We start from the raw sequence: 17,958 nt of genomic DNA on the forward strand, positions 1-17,958 counted from the left end.
GGCTTAAGCCATTTTTATTTCTTTGGGCTTTGAGTCCCACTGCTTGGGTGGATTCTCTTCAGGCTTTTTTTTTTTTGACAGTTTCAGTAGTACTTTGCATCTCTACTTCCATATACTGTAGTTTCCAGTTACATACCTGCTGGCTCACCTACTTGCTCATGTTTCTCTTTCACACATGTATGATTCAAACCCATGTTAGTGTAAGATTCAAATCCATGTGGCACAGCAAGGAAATTTGCAATAAGCCTTCAGTCACTGATCTCGATTGTATGAAGTTGCCAGCTGTGCTGAAGTGCCATAGTGAATTTCTGAAAATGTATCATTATTTCTTATGACTTTCATCTGTGTTTAAAATTTCTCTGATCCATGCCTTTTCAAAAAAATTTTGTGATATTTAATTAGTATAAACAGTTACTGGAAACATTATTATTATATTTCAAAAACAAGCTTTTAAAACGTAATTGTATTTAAAGAATTAAAATTAGAATTCAAACTTAGATTTGGTTGTAAAACATCTCTCATCCTTTTAAACACTTTTCTAATGATTAAATATTTCAAAACAAGTGCCTCAGGCACACTGATAATAGTATATGAATTAAATCTCTTGCTACAATACTAAATCTAATATTGTTGCTTTGTTGTTTGGGGACTATTGTATTATATAAACTAATGTTCAATTTTGCTTCTCCTGTGTGAATAATTACTGTGCATTTAGGTCTGAAGGAAATGTATTCATGTATAGTTTCAGGGAGGACTTAAATGTGTGTAGATAGATAGAGAGGATTTTTATATGCAAAATAATACTCTTTTTTTTTGCTTTACATAATACAACATTTAATGTCCTCATGAAGGAGACTAGTTCTGTATTTTTTCATATAATAAAGTGTAAGTTGTGGATGAAGCTTTTGAAATAGAGATTTTAGTTGCCTTTACATTTAAAAAAGATAAAAAAAGAAAAAAACTTGTTCATTGTAGCACACTTCTAATGTTTTAGAATAAAATAAATTTTGTGGTCAGTTTATTTTCTGTTCTTTGTAAAGAGAGTGTTTTATTTGTACATTTTCACAAGATTTAATGTAAGGTAATATCACAACAGGCACTATCATATCTAGGGATTTTGGTCAAAATACTACAGGTCTGAAAGCTATACCTAATTAATGATTTTTTTCTATGTTCATTTTGGAAAAACTTGGTTTTATCATCTACAGATTTGACCAGTTCAAGTCTTTCTAGTCATTCTGCATGAAAGACAAGAACTTTTGAGAACATTACTACTTTTAGGTTGAAGGACTAGAGCTTTTGAGCTGGAGCTTAGTCATCATAAGTTTTTAATGACGCAATGTGGGGTTTTTTTCTTCTTTCTCCTGGTGCTTTGTTTTAATCTATTTAGGAGCATACAAAATCAGAGTTAGATGCATGGAAGATTGTTCGGGTTAGTGAAGATTTTCGAGTGATAGCCTTGGGCCTGCCAGTACCTAAATACTCTGGTAACCCTTTGGATCCACCCCTTCGCTCTCGATTTCAAGCTAGAGATGTTTATCATCTGCCCTTTAAGGTGAGTGTGGTAGCAGAAGACTGGATCATTTGTATTGAGTAGAGATGATATTTTGATGTTATGTTTTACTTACCTCATCTCTGAAAAGAGTTCTTGGGTAAGAAATTTATCTTAAAAGTGCATTTTTCCTATTTTTGTATTGCATAATAAATTCCTGACATGCAGTCTTAGAGTTGCCATGTAATGCTGCAGCAGGAAAGTAACTTCCATAACACAGCCCTAAAAGAAAGGACTTGATCTTTTTTAATTCTTAAATAAAATTAATTCTGTGTCAAGGAGTGAGTAGAAACCTCATGTTTAAATTAGAGAGAAAGATAGAAAATGCTTCATATTGTGACCTGTGACCCACAGTATGATACCAAAATTAATTTACTCTGTGATTTTATGTTCTATTTCCAGGACCATCTTCAGCTATTATATTCAATTGGATCAAACATTTCCACAGAGAGGTAATTTTTCATAATTATAAAAACCAAGATTGAATGAAGAAGCTATGTCCTTTCAGGATTCCATGCTATTTTTGTGTCTTTATCACTGCATAGAGACCAGAAGTGAAGAAATTTATAATATGTGTGGGCATATGCTTGCACAGCTTTTTGTGCACAGCCTTCATATAATGAATCCTTAGTGCTTTAGAACTTCGGTCACACCTTACTTGTGTGCACTCAGAAGGAGTTTCAGCATCTTTTACTATATTTAACTTTCTATGCTTTAGTATTTTAAATGCAGATAGCATGTATAAAACTCTGTAATTACTTTTTTCATATGCAGGATTTCTCAGCTCCTGTCTTTTGCTACAACTCTCTGCTCTCAAGAATCTTCTACATTGGGACTTCCAGATTTTCCTTTAGACAGCTTATCTGCTGCAGTTCAGATTTTGGTATGTGCATACACGTGCTGTGAAACTATGGGTTTAAAATTTCTCAGAATTAGATCTGCTTTATTCATGTTGTTAGAAGAAGATTAGCATGAATATTTTTTTAAAAAGCCTGAAAAAACTAATAGTTTGAGGGAGAAAAGTCTCAGTCAGATATCTCTGGATAATACTTTAACCAAACATATAGCATAATACTGAGGAACACCAGACATAAGATCTGTGTTGCTATTAAATGTATCTTAGTGCTCAATTTATTATTTTTTCTCCCTCTGGTAAATCACCCTGCCTGACTTCAGGGGATCTACAGTTTAGCTGGTGGCACTGAGGTAGTGAGTGGAGAGAAATAAAAAAACACAACCTAAAAGTGCTTTGGATTTAAATTTACACATGTAAATCAAATTGATTGCATTACAAAGACAGCTATTGCTCTCCACTGACACCTTAAAGGACCCAAACCAAATGTGGGCATAGGAAACAGTTAAATTGTATGAGATGAATCCTACATTAGGTCTTTGGGCTTACTGGTGGATTTAGAATAAACAGAAATAGAGGATCATGTGAAGGTGCAGGCCGTGCACACTCGAAGATGCAGTGCTTCCTGACAGCTAAGTCCAGAGGGAAATAGGAATTGTATGTCTGTGGAGTTCACAGTGACAGGTTGGGGAGGTCAGGACTAAAGCTGAGTCAGTCTTTCAGCTTTCCTGGATAGTCCTTTGTCCCTTGGACTTTATAATTGCATGATAAAGTCAAAGACAGCATGGAAGGTGCCTCCTGAAGGAAGTCAGGGACATGAGATCTGTATAAAGAGAGAGGGGTTGGTACCCTTTTGCATGCAGGAAGGTATGGTCAACTCAGGAGGGTAAAATACCAGGAGAGTTTCTCAGACCCACTTTCCAAGTTGCAGGTGTCTGTAGGAGGAACTCTGCATAGTTCTCTGTTCTCTCATTTTCGGTCATTTTACCTACGGTACTGCTCAGCAGCAGATCACTTCTTACATATTTTATTGGATTGTATACATTCAAGCATGTCATTTAATTGTGTTACTGTGGTGCTAAATCCCCCCAGTTGTGCTGAATAATTACAGACAAAATTTGTTTTCTGAATTAGGGGTCCTACTTAAATATTAAGAAGTGATGAAAATTCAAGTTCAGTGAAATGAAGTAGTATTTGGAGGGCTGTGGGAAAAATATTGTTGGAGTTTGAAACAAATTGCAACTTTTTATTCCTTGAGCCTCAAAATGAAAAGTTACTTTTAAATGAAAGCTAGATGGCTTTCACAGTAACAGAAGGAAAATGAGCCCTAAGCTATTATCTAAACTATTGAGTGAAGGAAGCATTTTATTTTACATTAGAGAATGTGAATTGTTACCATTGTATGACAGTGTCTTTTTTAGGTGAAAGGAAACTGTTTCTTTTAGAATTAGTTTTAATCACCCGGATTTCTAAGCTGTGCTCAGTGATTTTGAGCTACATCGTTTTTCCTTTGTATGTTGGGTTAGTGCCATACTCTGCTTCTAATTTAGTTAACTGTTTAAAAGTGGAGAGAGTGCATTGTGATGAATGTTTCTTATCTTGTCTTATAGAGTCACACATTCCCAAAACATAATTTCTTAGTTTGAGAACTCCTGCCTGACAAAAGGGAAATTTTTTTCGTATGGTCTTGTTCTGAAGAGACTTATTTTATACATTCCATTGTAATTATTACTGATTTGAGATAATGTGGAAAAATTACATAGTATGTCTTATATAGATGGAGAGCTTTTAAAATGCAATGAAGGGCTCCCTGATCCTTGAAGCTGTACATTTACTATACTGCCATAAATGGTTTATTTTTACTGAGTTTTTAGGATGTGGAACATTATAAATGTTGTGTTACTGCTTATAAATTGAATTACACATTTCATAAAATATGAGTCTCCTGGTTTCATTTCCAAGGAACTCTTCTTTCAGTTGTGTGGTTATGTAAATCCAAGTGTATAATGGAAATCAGTTAATTTTATTTGAATTGTTTTATTTGCTTTGATGAAGGCTTAAAAAGATAGTGCCAGTCAAATGACTGGTTTTCACTAGTGTTACACACAAGTAGTCCTTAAAAATTTGCAAGTCATTTTTGAAGCAAACAATTGATACTTACTCAATTAGCTTAGAGAGTTTGAAACACCTTTTTTCTGCCAGGAAAGGCTTCATGCATAGTAGTCATAAATGTATTTCTCTTTCTTTATTGCTTCAGAAAAATAGTCAAATATTTTTCTAGTTCAGGGAGCAATTGAGAAAAAAGTTAGTACTTAAATCTAACAAGCAGATAGTGGAAAAAAAAAAAAGGTTGGGTTTTTTTTTCTATAGGAAGTGCAAGCATATTTAGCTATTCTTTTCAAAACAAAACAGTTTTGATCAAACTGTTCAGAAATTTCTATGAACTGATTTGTTAAGTAGAATTGGTAAAATATAATGGAATCGAAATTAAATACTATAAATTGCTGTGAATATGTAAATCATTATTGAAATACAGATTTCGTGTCATTTGGTTTCTTTTCTAGTAGTAGTGTGAAGCTCTGTGGTGGGATTTGTCTCTCTTGGCCATATTTTGTCTTTAGGTGTCTGAGCTAGTCACTGTAGCTTCCATTTATGCAGAGAAAAGAAAATAATTTTTAGGATATAGGTCTTCTAATCTACTTTGGACATTTAAGTTATAATGAATTACACCTGAGAAGTACCTGTTTCAACATCTGGTGAAATACTGCTTGTAGTGATCCCTTGTATGTTGCCCTTACAGTCTTATTTTAAGTTCTAAGCTGTGCAGAATTTTGGTTAATGGCAGATGACAGATGACAGAATGAGCCAATAATTTTTTACTCTTTTATTTGAATTAGGATTCCTTTCCTATGATGTCAGTCCAGCATATTATTGACCGACTTTACCCCTATAATCTTTTTCTTGGAAAGGAAGGCAGGACTGCAGTCAAAGACATGTTAAAAGTAAGTATTACACAATATATTTGCATTATAATTCCAGGGAGTGATGGATTATGGCAGTAGTTCTCCTGACTAATGGTATGTCCTGGTTTAGGGCAAATTTTGGGAGGAGACTTCAGAAGTGATCTTTTCTAGAAGGCAAATTCAAGTGGCCCCTCCTCAACTGGTTCAGGAGTTAAGTGTACTTCAAGAAAAGTTGAAAAAACTGCTTATTTGACAAGCAAAGTACTCACAAACGTGGAAAAATGAATAATATTAAAGAAGGGAACCTCTCATTGTTCTGAAGAGATGGCAAATTCAGAGAGAGTCCTTGTCTTGGAGTGTGGCTTGGCTCACTCAGTCTCTGATCAGTGCCTCCTGTGCTGGAAAATGCCATCCCGGGTCCTGGTGGGCCCCAGGTGTGAGCTCCCGGGGTTTTTCTGGGTTTTCAGTCCAGAGCAGGGATGAACAGCTCCAAGAAACAGAAAAGCCACAGTCTGGGGAACTTCTCTGCTTCAGCTACCTAAAACTAACTAAAAGCAAAGGAGAGCTCTCTCCCGCTGTCCATGCTGCAGACAGCACAGACCGAGAGAGTGAGGAATGCAGGCCGGTGAAAATGAAGCTTCTGCACGCACAAACTGTGCGCCAACACTTCCACTTCCCTTTGCTCACAGATCTGGTGTTAAAGGTGCCGAACTTATTTCTGGGCTAAACAGAGGACTGGGAGTAAAATTCAGTACCATCATAAAGTCACCCCAGGGCATGGTACTTAGTTATTTCTGTATGAAAACCAGAAATATTAGGTAAATTAAATGGCTACATTATTGCTGATGTTTAAAGCTTTCATAGCAGTATTTATAAAAAAACCCTCATAAGCAAATTAATTTCATTATAGTGAAAGGTGAAACCTCTAGGATCTTTGGAATATTTAGACCTCAGTTAAAGACTGCCGCAAAGTCCTCATTATGTGTTAAGTGGCTAATTAATTTGAAAGTAGTTACTTGTATGGTTCAGGTAGTCAAATGCTTAAAAAATACCTCTGGCATTTGATGTTTAAGAGAAGAATCTAAAAAGATTGTAGATATCACAAGCACAAAGTACATTCACTAATGCATGATTATAGATTGTATTAGTCTCTGGATTTGGACTGTGCTTTTTTTTTGTTGCTTCTTGTTGGTCAGATCTGTTTTGTCAGTTTGTCCATGTTTAATAGTAGCTTACAAAGCCTATAATTATGATGGGTTATTTAATTTATCTTTGTGCTTAAGTTTTAAATGTCAGCTTTCTTTAACTTTTTAGTATGTTGTTGTAGGAGTTACATATGTTGCTGAAAATTAGCATTGAAGTATTTTAACCAGCTCTTTCGGTTCTGAAAATTAGATATTATTTCTATATTCCTGTTTGGAAATAACCGACTTTGTAGCTAGCAAATATTTGGTTTCCCTAAAACCACGCTTGTGTGTCAGGGAAATTTTTGTAGCCCATCTGTCTTGAAATGTTCTTTCCCACTTCTCCCCCATCCTTTTTGCACTGGAGTTCAGTCCATAGTCATATTCCCTATGTAACTGGGCTGCTCTCCTGCTTGTCTTCCTCAGTTTTGGGATGGACAGTCCTTGCATTTGATTAGGAGGTTGTCTTGAATGACTTGCTAGTTTCTCTGAACTGTCAAAGCTGACTTCTGTGGGGTCCTACCTTCCACTTCTCTGAATAAGCCAATATGGCCTTGTGGGAATACACAAGTCTGAGAGTAAGACAAATTTAATTAGCATAACTAGTTGGGTGACTAGGATGCCGTGGCAAGGACAAACAGAACTTTGAGCTTATGAGAAGATGAGATTAAAACCTGCTTAAAAGAAAAGATTCAATCAACCCCCTACGATAAAGATGTTGTATAATGCATGAGTTGCTTGTATGATCTTCTAACCTAATTATTGTAGTAGAAATTATTAACCTCACTGAAATGGTATATAAGACTTGGAAAAACTCAGTAAAATCAAATTCTGATCATGAATCAGTCTTCCTGTCTCTCCATCAATCGCTGATATGGCCTGAAGTCCAGGACCTGAAGAAATTTGTCACTTGCCTTCAAATATTGCACAGGAACTTCCATCTGAATATGAGGAAGAACTTCTTTACTGTGTGGGTAACCCAGCACTGGAACAGATTGCCCTGAGAGGTTGTGGAGTCTCCCTCACTGGAGATATACTCTAGAACCATATGGACACAATCCTGTGCTGTGTTCTTGGGATGACCCTGCTTGAGCAGGGAGGTTGGACCACATGACCACTATGGTCCCTTCCAACCTGACCCATTCTATGGTTCTGTGTGATGCTTTCGTTCCACCGCAGTTTGGAGTGATTGAAGTTGCCTGTAAAACATTCATCTGTGTGGAAATAGACTGTTATCTGTTAGTAGAGCAGTAACAATCACTTCTATCTTAATATGCCTTTATTTTAAATACTTTGTCACTTTGTTTATTCCTTCAATTAGAGATGGTGAATGGCTTTGTGTTCAATACCATCAGTTTCATTTTCTATTTCTTTTTAACTTTGTTTTGTACATGCTTTTGCTTCTTGTATAAGACAGATTGATTTGGCTTGTAAAATTTTCTTTCTCAATAATAATCTACTTTTAAATACCTCATTAATAGATTTTTCTGTGTAAATTTTCCTCTTTTTAAAAAAAGATATTCGTCATCACTAACTTCACAAACTTACAATGTCAACAAGTACATATAATCTTATTGTAATTTCGTTCTATTTTCACACCATAAATCTTGTTAAGCAATGAACTTTAAGAAATACAGAAAATAACTGGTTGTATTGAGGAACATCTGTTTATAATGATGCTATAATAATAGCAGCTCCAGAACTGTATAAATTTTAATTAGAGATCAGTTTTTGCATTCTATAAGAATGGTGAGGGAGAGGAGTTTAGCAGAAGCAAGTCTCCTCTTTTTCTATGGGTTTCCTTAGAGTGTTCAGGTAATAAATGACTCTGAATATTTTCTGTGTAAAAGAAAATGCTAATCTTACCTGGGTGGTAACAAGAGTTGAAAAAAAATACTGGAAATGTGTTGCCATTAATTTGTTTATTCAATTACTTCTTAACATCAGCTAACATTTAAAGAAAAAACCCCTGTATTTTAGATAATGGAATGTAGAGTTTAGATGTCAGACTCAGGGGTAGATATGGGAATGTAGTAATACAGCTGATAATATACTCTAATTTCAGGATATCTTCCCTTCAGTCAGCTGTTGGAGCTGAGAAGTGAGATAACCAGTGATTAGGCCAAACAGGCTGTTTTGGCAGCTGTTAGATGCTGTGCATGTTTCCTGAAGAAATCATATTCTTAAAGCACTGTCTTCCCAAATGTCATCTTCAACTTGGAAAAATCCTTTCCTTATACACCTTGCTTACTGAGATTGCACCAAGATCTAGGCCTTACTTGTAATTCTTATTCTTGGTAATGAAATAATGCGATGCATTGACTTATACCTTCCCTGGGAGTGTAGGTAATTTCTTGGGAGAATTTGTGGATAGGAAACTTGACGTGACCAAGCGATGTGACCTTTGAGCCCAGGAAGCTGGCTGTACTCTGGGCTGCATCAAAAGCAGCTTGGCCAGCAGGTTGAGAGAGGGGACTCTGCCCCTCCATTCCTCTCAGGTGAGACCCCACCTGGAATAATGTTGAAGAAAAAAGGATTTCTATCAACCAACTTTTTAATTTGATAGGAATGTAACTCCTTGTTTCCAACTAATTAGCATTAAAAAAGACGTTTGAGGGTTGTGCACTAATCCAGCATCAGCGGTGGTCTTTAGAGATGCTTAACATACAAAAACATAGGATTGCTACAGTTTGCAGCATTCATTAGTTCACTAGCTTGCAACAGACAGGACAAATACCAAAATAAACTTTGCTGATGATGTGCCTTTGTTTTCCCTTATTTAAAGTTTCTGCACTTTGGCAACTGTATCAATTTGTATTCTGATTCTTAAAGATGATCCTGAGAAGATCTGACAAAGGAAAATACGAGTTGATTGGAATTTTGGCCTTAAAATTTTTCTGTACTTTCATGAAATACTGGCATGACAAATTATTTTGACTGAGAGATAAACATTTGAAATATAATTGTAAAAATTAAGCAGAAATTTATTTAAGGTTTTTCTTTGCAAGAGTAAGACACAGTGAAATCACTGATTTCAAGGAAAACAGCTTTTAGTTAAACATTGTCAAACAGTAAGCTTGAGGATGTATAATACGTTTCTCACAGCACTGGAGTTTTCTGTATGCAACTGAGAGGTTTTTATGAAACTAATTGGCTTCATTTAGGCTGAACATGGTGGCAGATGAGAGGCTCCACATTTTCTATGCTTATTCCTCCATTTTCCCTCCCATAAACTTTAAGTATTTTACTCCAGATTCGTTTGATATTTTGGATTTACTTTTTTAATACTCACATACCTTTTGTGCACCTTTTTTCAGTGTTGGAAACACCTACTGTTTGGATTTTTTTACCTTCTAATCAGGAGAATCTTTCCATGAGGTTTCAAAAAAATACCTACAGAAGAGATTTGTCTTAATATATAAATGAACAAGTCACTTTTAGCCTATATCCTTTTTTAGCCTAGAATTTTTCTTTTTTTCATGCTTTGATTAATTATATATGTTTACTGTCTTGTCTTACATGAAATAAAATGGTTTTTGTTGCCTTTACTCATTTTTATATTACTTGCACACCCACTTTAATCTAACCTGACTTCTTCATTGAAAACTGTTTCCGTACCTCACAGTACATAGGAACACTTGTAAGACTGGAATTCTATTTCATGTCAAGACAAGAAAGAATTCTTCAGAATTCTTTTCTCAGATATTTCTGTTGAAAACTTTGTTCCAAGGATGGATTTGTTGCTCTCTTACTCCTTCCAAAGTATTTTACAATCTTTGGAGTTTTGCATTATTAGATGCTCTTAGTGCAAATAAATACCATTGTAGTGGAATCTGTCAGACCTGATCTATCAATCCATCCCATCTTGCATTTGCAGTTCCTATTTTGCTCCTTATGAAGCAGTACAGTCCTCTGGTTCTTTGGAAAATTCTCTTTCCTTCCCCTGCAGAGACCCTTCCAGCCTTTGGATGCCTCTTTTCAAGAGCCTAGCTGCCTGAGCGGTCATCTGCAGCTACGGTTCATTTAAGCTCTCAGTTCCTTTGGCCAGCTGGATTACTGGTGTATTCTTTGCATTTTCCATTTTGAGATATTGCTGATCATTAGATGCTTCCAAGTGGTCAGAATTCCTCTTACTTTTCCCCCTAACTTTTACAGTTGGCCTTTTCTCACATGTCCTTAGGCATGCAGAAAGTGGCCTGATGATTATGAGCTGCCAAACCACTTCCCTGGTTTTTGGTGACTGATCTGTTCTTTCCTCTGAGTCAGTGGGGCTGCCTGCTTCTGGTTCTTCAAGTATCTTAAAATTTCTGATACCAAATGGCTTGGTAGTTCTTCTCTCAAACCACAAATATTTTTTCCTTTGCAGCTATCAACTTGAACATTTTATAGAGGAAGTTGTTTCTGGCTCAGCAGAAGTATTTAATGTGATGTACATCCATTTTATACCACTCTGATTCCATTTCTGCCTGTTGTAATTCTAAATGAAGAACTGTGTCAATGAGACCTGCCTTGGTCTAAGAGCCACTGGCAGTTTTGTTTTCTGCTCCTGTTCAGGTGTAAGTGTGGTGTTTACTAGAGGTGTGAGTTTGTTTAATTACTAGAGTATTCAGTTCAGCAGCTATGTAATTACATGTGATAAAATCAAATTCAGTTGGATGAACTTTGTAAATTCAGTAACAATTTGCACGTAGACATTCCTCATTCGCTGACCTGACTTAATGTCTAAAATGCTACAGAACCCTCAACAAAAACAAAGAACAACAAAGAACACCTCACCAAAACAAAAAAAAAAACCCCAACCAATCAAAAAAGCACCTTAGAAATTTTAAATTCCCAGGACCTTTGTGTACAAGTTCTGCTGTTGCTGCCTCTAAATCTGTGTTACCCAGTATCCAGTGTCTGCTCGTCCAGATAATCTTGCTCACAGTGGTTTTCTCTTGTTGGTAAGGAATTTAGTGTACAAGCAGTTGGCAATTTTGTATGTAAGCACCCTTGACTCTATCCTAAATGCCATTAACTTAGTAAGAATATTGCATTTTAATAATGGAGATAAGAGTGAGAACATTTGGAAGTTGCTTTCACAGAATCATAGTTGGAGTGTTTCTTAGAATCATACTTGGAGATAGTACTCAATAGGCATTCCTGTCCTGTCTTGTTTAAGAATTTAATGGTAGCTGAAGTAGACTCAGCTATTGCAGTACAAATGTAATTTGGTGCAGCCCTTTACTAAAGCACATTTATCTTAAATACATGTTTAAACATAGTATTTTTATAGGCTTTTGCTCCAGAATGGAAATTTACAAAGTAATGAAAAGAAAAAGCTCTTGTAGAAATCCATCTCAGTTTTCTTTTTAAACTTTAGTAGGCAGTGCTATGAATCCTAGTAGTAATAATACTATATGCCTTTTAAGAGCCATTTTACATTAATGACTTCTGTTTAAAAAACTGTCTTTTCTAAGAATTCTAAGGAGTTGGGCAGTACTCCTTTTTGTCTTGTTTACTAAACTTTCACTCTGTTGAATGAAATGGCTCTATGAATTCAGTAGTTCAAGTTATTAGCTTTTTTTGTGCATAAAGTCCCCAGTATGACTCTCCTTACTGAACATTTTTAAATGGTTTTCATGCTTTCTATGTACAGCAAAAATAAAGAGTATAGTGCTTGAAAGAGAACAGAGAAAACATATGTCCTGTTTTATGTCCTTGATATACCCAGAACATGCTGAAGGCTTAATTTGTACAGGTCATCTTCAATTTTCATTGTATGAGGCAGCTATGGAACTAAGTAAATGCAATGTTTGCTGGTTATTTTTATTGGTAGCGAGATGTTTAAATCTACAATTAGTTATAATGAGCTGCAGAGATAGGCAATGTTTTATTACACATGCTAAAGGCTATGGTTGATTTCTTATGTTATTTTAGACTGTCAGGCTAAGACTTGGCAAAGTCACCATGTGACATTTGCACTTTACATCTGTCACTACACTCTGAATAAGTAATTGGTATACAATCTCTCTGCTTTGGTTTTAAATGTAAAATATATAGGCCATCAAGAATGTGAACACAGGTTTAGGACTTCACAAGCAGTTAATCATGAATATGCTTCTGGCATTATTTTAGAAGGAACAGTTTTAAAAACCAGAAAGTTGTATTTAATATTTAATTTCTTCACCCCTGAATTTTACAGCGCTTTGAGCTTCAAGATTCAGAAAAACATTTGTTTCCCAGGAAGATTACTAGAGTAGAAAGTGTACATGGAAACAAACCCTTCAAGGCTGATGTAACTGTCCAAATTGGTGAAAAAGAAGTGACATTCCAGGTATGAATTTATATATTCATCAAACTTCAATAGGTTTTTAAAAGTCACTAATTTGTTTTCATCCCTTTAAGGATTTGACACACTTGATACTAAAAGTTATTTGCAGGGTTGGTTTTTTTTTTTGTTTTGTTTTGGTGGGTTTTTTTTGGTTCGTTTTGTTTTTTGTGGGACTGTTTTTTGTTGGGTTTTTTTTTGGGGGGGGGGTGGTTTTGGGTTTGTTTTGGGTTTTTTTTTGTAGAATAACACATGGTATTTATTTGAGACACATTTAGATATTGGCATATTAATTTATGGATACACATGATTGTATTTATGGATAAACTCATTGTTTCCTCCATGTGAATCATTACAGTTTGGATGAAAAAAAGCCTTTTAATTTCTTTTTTGTTGTTGTTTTATTGGATTACAATAGCAGAGAGTACTTATGATGCTCTTAATGCTGCTTTCCCTTTTTCTTTTTGTAAAAACAATCGTCTGTCTTTGTTTACACTTCAAATAAAATCTAATGAGTGCTTGGTAATGTTCCGACACAGGATGTTGGGAAAATGGAACAAAGTAATCACATCAAATATGATTAGTTTGAGTTTCTTCCAATGAAGTTTATGACCTGTTAGGTGGTGAAATAAGTTCTTAATCAGGAAACAGATGCTGATCTGAGAATTTGAAGTTAATGTTGAATTTGGAGAGCCTAGAGAGTCTGTAAAGAGGGTGAGTTAGTGAGAGTCAGAGAGACTATAATAACATTGGTGAGAAATTTGCTAAGACAGTTTGTACCATGACAAAATGAAGAGGGGAATAACAGCAAATGGGAATTTTTCAGGAAGAGTTGAGTCTGTAGAAACTTGATTCAGTTCTTTTTTGAAGCAAAGATTTTTGTTTTAGTTTGTTTAGGGTGATACATTGTGAAAGTACTTCTCCAGAATGTCTCCCTTGTGCTCTCTGAACAGGAGGGCATAACAAGTTTGCAGATGAAACAGTTTCTAGACTAGAGCAGGAAGTGGAAATGCAGAGCAAGTTCAGATCAAATTAGCTCCTTCAGATTTTCACAATACTATCTATCTCTTCTGTGTTTCTTTGATGAGTAGTGAATATTGGTGACTTCTTATTTATCTCTTTCATGAACCATGTGAAATTCTTTGCATACCCTGATGCTGTAATTGTATAGATTCACATTTTGTTAATTTTTTTTTTTTTTCATGAAGAGTGGGTGAGGGAGTTTGTCGATTAGAAATTAGGTGGTTTAATTTTGTGACAGTGACAGTTTTAAGTTTGATGGATGACAATTATCAGCAAAATATTACAGTAGTTTTGGACAAGCATAGCCTAGTTCACACGGAGCTTGGAGTTATCACAGCATAGCTTATTTAGCATTTTGATTTACTTTTTCTTTCTTATAGGTTCCAGCTGGAACTGGAATGTTAAAAAATCATTCTCGATCAGATACTTTCATAAGGACTTCCAGCCATGATCAACTGTTGGCAGAAATGATGCAATCCCATATGGTTAAAGACATGTGTTTAATTGGAGGAAAAGTAAGAATTTAAATTTCTATTCTCCCTTCTTCCCCATGACCTTTGGAATGTCATCAAATCAATATTTTTTCACTTTTTAGGGCTGTGGCAAAACAGTTGTTGCGAAGGAGTTTGCTGATCTACTGGGATACAGCATAGAACCTATCATGCTATACCAGGTAAGAAAACTATCTGCTGATGGTCATGCTTTAAATATGATTTCAAATAGAGACTTTCTCATGGCACTAAAGGTGTTTGGTGTTTTTGCTAGCCCCAAGCTCTGTCAAGCTGAAGAGCAATGTCATAGCCAATGGTTACTCAGTGTTTGAAAGAATTGTCTGTCTTAGGTTGTAGTACACTCTAACCTCATGGTATAAGCTGAAAAATCACAAGATTTAAAAGCAGAATGAATTAATTTGCCAGCTTTTCTGACAGAGATAACATGTGTAAGGTTTTCTCCATAGCCTTATGGAATGAAAGTGGTTAAATAAGATATGAAGTCAAGGGTCTCCTGTGACCTTATGAGTCAAAATACACCAAATATAATAGGATTTACAGTTCTAAGGGATAATTGGCAATGCTGCAGGAAAACATTAGCATCAGATTTAATGCAATATACTGGTCTCTTTCTTCGATCCCTTTTCTGCTTTAATTTTTTCCTAGACAGCATGGAGACCTCCAAAGGAAGAAATGGCAGTGGCATCTGATTTGAAAGTGTACTGGCATGTGGGGAGAAACACTGGCAGAGATGAGTAGTGAGATTGAAGGGTGGAAAAAGTGAGAGGAAAATAGAAAAGAGAAACACTGATAATGATGGTGAAAAAAAGACAATCCATTTTGTGTTTTCCTGCACTATTGAGAACCTCCCCAGACAGGATCCCACTGCTTTTCCTTCCCCCCCTGTGTGGCTTCAGCTGATAAGGGTGAGGACTTTGAAACTCTGTCTGCATAACTGGAGTCAAATGAGTGACTTCTGCCCCTTTCTTTTGCTTTAACGTTGCCAAATGTGAGCAGATTTGGGGTCCAGGGCTGCATATCCTGATCAGTGTTATATCATGTTCATAGTAATATTCCTGGATTCCCAGCAGTGCCTACGATCTTTTGTATGGTGGCCTATTAAAATAGGTGTAGAGATTCTGAGCCAGAACTGTGTGTCCAGCTACTCTGCTTACTTATCTCTGTACTTGTCACTGTAAACATAGTTTTAAGTCATCCCAGAAAAATAACTTCTGCTACTTGACAAACCTGCTTAAGGGCAAGCACACCCTAAGTCTTGTATTGTTGCACACAATAGGATATTTGGTATTCACCAGCAAAATTAGGTAACTATTTGATTAAAACCATGGCGCCTGTTTCTCAACTTCTTACCTTTAATTAGTATGGCTTCAATGAATATGAGCAGAAGGCTTAATTTTTGGAGTCACATGAGCAGAGCTGACATGGAACTATTTATTTAGTAAACATATTTATTTGAAAGGGATCTGTATTTCCTATAAAAATAAAATCTAGGAAAGGATTTGAGGTATTTCCCACTGAAGTGAACCTTTCCTTTGGTTTCACCAGGGTTTGATCAAGCTCAGAGGGCAAAGGGCTTTTATAGAAAGGCTTTTTGGTGATATCAAAACAGTATCAATACGGTAAATAAATGACTGAGAGCTGCTTGTTCACTGTAAATTCCTGAGTAGCCAAGCCTAGGTAAGATTCACATACATATCTATACATGTAAATGTTTACTAAGCTCAAAAGTTTTTACAAACAGCAGTGTCTAAAAATAGTATTGAATGTAGCTGAGCTATAAATAGAATTTCAGAATGCATTTGTTTTTCTTAAAATATATAACCTATCAGGGGCTTTGCGTAGCGAAGTGTTAGGATAATTTAAGGATGAAACAAATGTTTCTAATTCACTAATTCAGCAGTGAAGACTATGAAAAGTGCGATAGCATTTTTTTTTACTTTCATTCAAAAAAGTATCGTCTTGGGTTTTTTTTAGAGAGACATCACACTGTCCTGAATACATTTCTAAAATTAAGGAGACTTTTCTTTGGTTTATGGTTCTTACTTAGTTTATGATAATTTTTGCAGGCACAAAAATGAGTAGAGGGACATTTACTATTGGTCTGAAGCAATACCACCATTTCTCCTCAGGCCGACTGAAGACATAAAGTCTTGGATTTTTTTTTTTTAATATATGTGTGTATATATATTCACAGTTTTTACTTTTAATATTTGCTTCATTGTTCTTTGCAACTGAAGTTGATTAATAGTGTCAAAAGGTGTACCTCTCTATATTAATTTCACAGAAAAAACAATTCTAAAAGCTTTTATGTTGTGAAGTGAAAATCGAATTTACCTTAAACAAACCTTTTGGAACATAGATCATCTCTTATACTAACAATTGGCTGAAAGAGCAGTTCCTGTCTCATTTGTGATATCTGACATCATTTTATGGATTTCTCATTATACGCAGTTCCGTGTATGTAAATTGGTGAGAAAGGAAACTCATCCTGATTAGGAAAGGTTTGTTTTTAAGTTGTCTCTTAAAACGGTTAAGCAATAGCAAATGAGAAGCAGTAGCCAGCTAGTGCTTTGTGTACTGTAGCTAGGGAACTTTTATTCCATGTTGCTTAAAATAAAGTATTTTCTTCCCCCAGAATTTCAGAGGGGAAAAAAAGTAACAGTCGAAGTGAAGTTATAACAGTTTTCCAGCAACTTGATTCTTTTCTTCCCTGGCAAAAACAGTTTTGTAAGCACATCAGTAGTGTTTGTGTACTGTGATGTTTTTGTTTCTAGGATTTTTTTTTTTTGCCTGACCTCATAATTTTTTTTTTCACCAAATTCTTCCAGTTTTTTATTTGAGAAGTACTAATAAATGATGAGTCCAAATTGGCATGAAAAGCAGGAAACATAGATTCTTCACCTCATAATTGCCAAGAACATGATTAGTACTACGAGCCATGAGAAATGGCTAGGTTGGAGGCTTGTGTTGGTATGGCTGCTAGAGGGAGTGCAACAGAAGTTGTCCTATTTGGTTTTTCTCCTAAACATTTTTATTCCTGTATACAAACTGATCTATAAAATAAACAATGAAATTTAAAACATATAAGTTATAATAATGACTGTTAGAAATTAAAATTAGCTTTTTGCATCATATTGTTGCCATTGCTTTGTCCAAAATAAGAGGAATAATTAATTCTTATACTTCAGTTACCTCCACTGTAAAGGGAGGCCTTTTGAGCATTAGAGTATTATAAGATGAGTTTTAATACCATATATTAAATGATTTTAATAAAATGTATTAATAATTGGGTTAAAGTAAATAAAAAACAACAATAAATCACTGGGCAGGTACTTAGCCATAAAATAAGTTCCTTACAAAATCTGTGCAGGTGTTAGCAATGGTATTCTTTTTTAATCATCCCATAGTTTAATCTTGTTTGACCGTTTAAATTGCAGTGTTATATTCATGTTATATTTCAGAAAATATTTTGCACAAAATACTCTTACGAGTTTATCTGCAGAAAATTATTGCATGGTTCTCATTGTTGGAATTAAGATGGACGTGCTGTGTGGCACACCA

General features: G+C 35.3%; 1 protein-coding gene across 1 annotated transcript in view; it reads left to right on the plus strand.

Annotated features, from left to right (window-relative positions):
• VWA8 (von Willebrand factor A domain containing 8) overlaps nt 1-17,958 on the plus strand; it is a 183,655-nt gene that overhangs the window by 36,891 nt on the left and 128,806 nt on the right. The window contains exons 6-12 of the mRNA XM_066313338.1: nt 1,391-1,555; nt 1,955-2,004; nt 2,327-2,435; nt 5,303-5,407; nt 12,737-12,868; nt 14,266-14,400; nt 14,481-14,558. Coding sequence (XP_066169435.1) covers nt 1,391-1,555; nt 1,955-2,004; nt 2,327-2,435; nt 5,303-5,407; nt 12,737-12,868; nt 14,266-14,400; nt 14,481-14,558 — 774 coding nt within the window. The remainder of the gene's footprint in view (nt 1-1,390; nt 1,556-1,954; nt 2,005-2,326; nt 2,436-5,302; nt 5,408-12,736; nt 12,869-14,265; nt 14,401-14,480; nt 14,559-17,958) is intronic.

Source organism: Sylvia atricapilla, chromosome 2 (genome assembly GCF_009819655.1).
Source record: "Sylvia atricapilla isolate bSylAtr1 chromosome 2, bSylAtr1.pri, whole genome shotgun sequence".
In the NCBI taxonomy this organism is placed as follows: Eukaryota; Metazoa; Chordata; class Aves; order Passeriformes; family Sylviidae; genus Sylvia; species Sylvia atricapilla.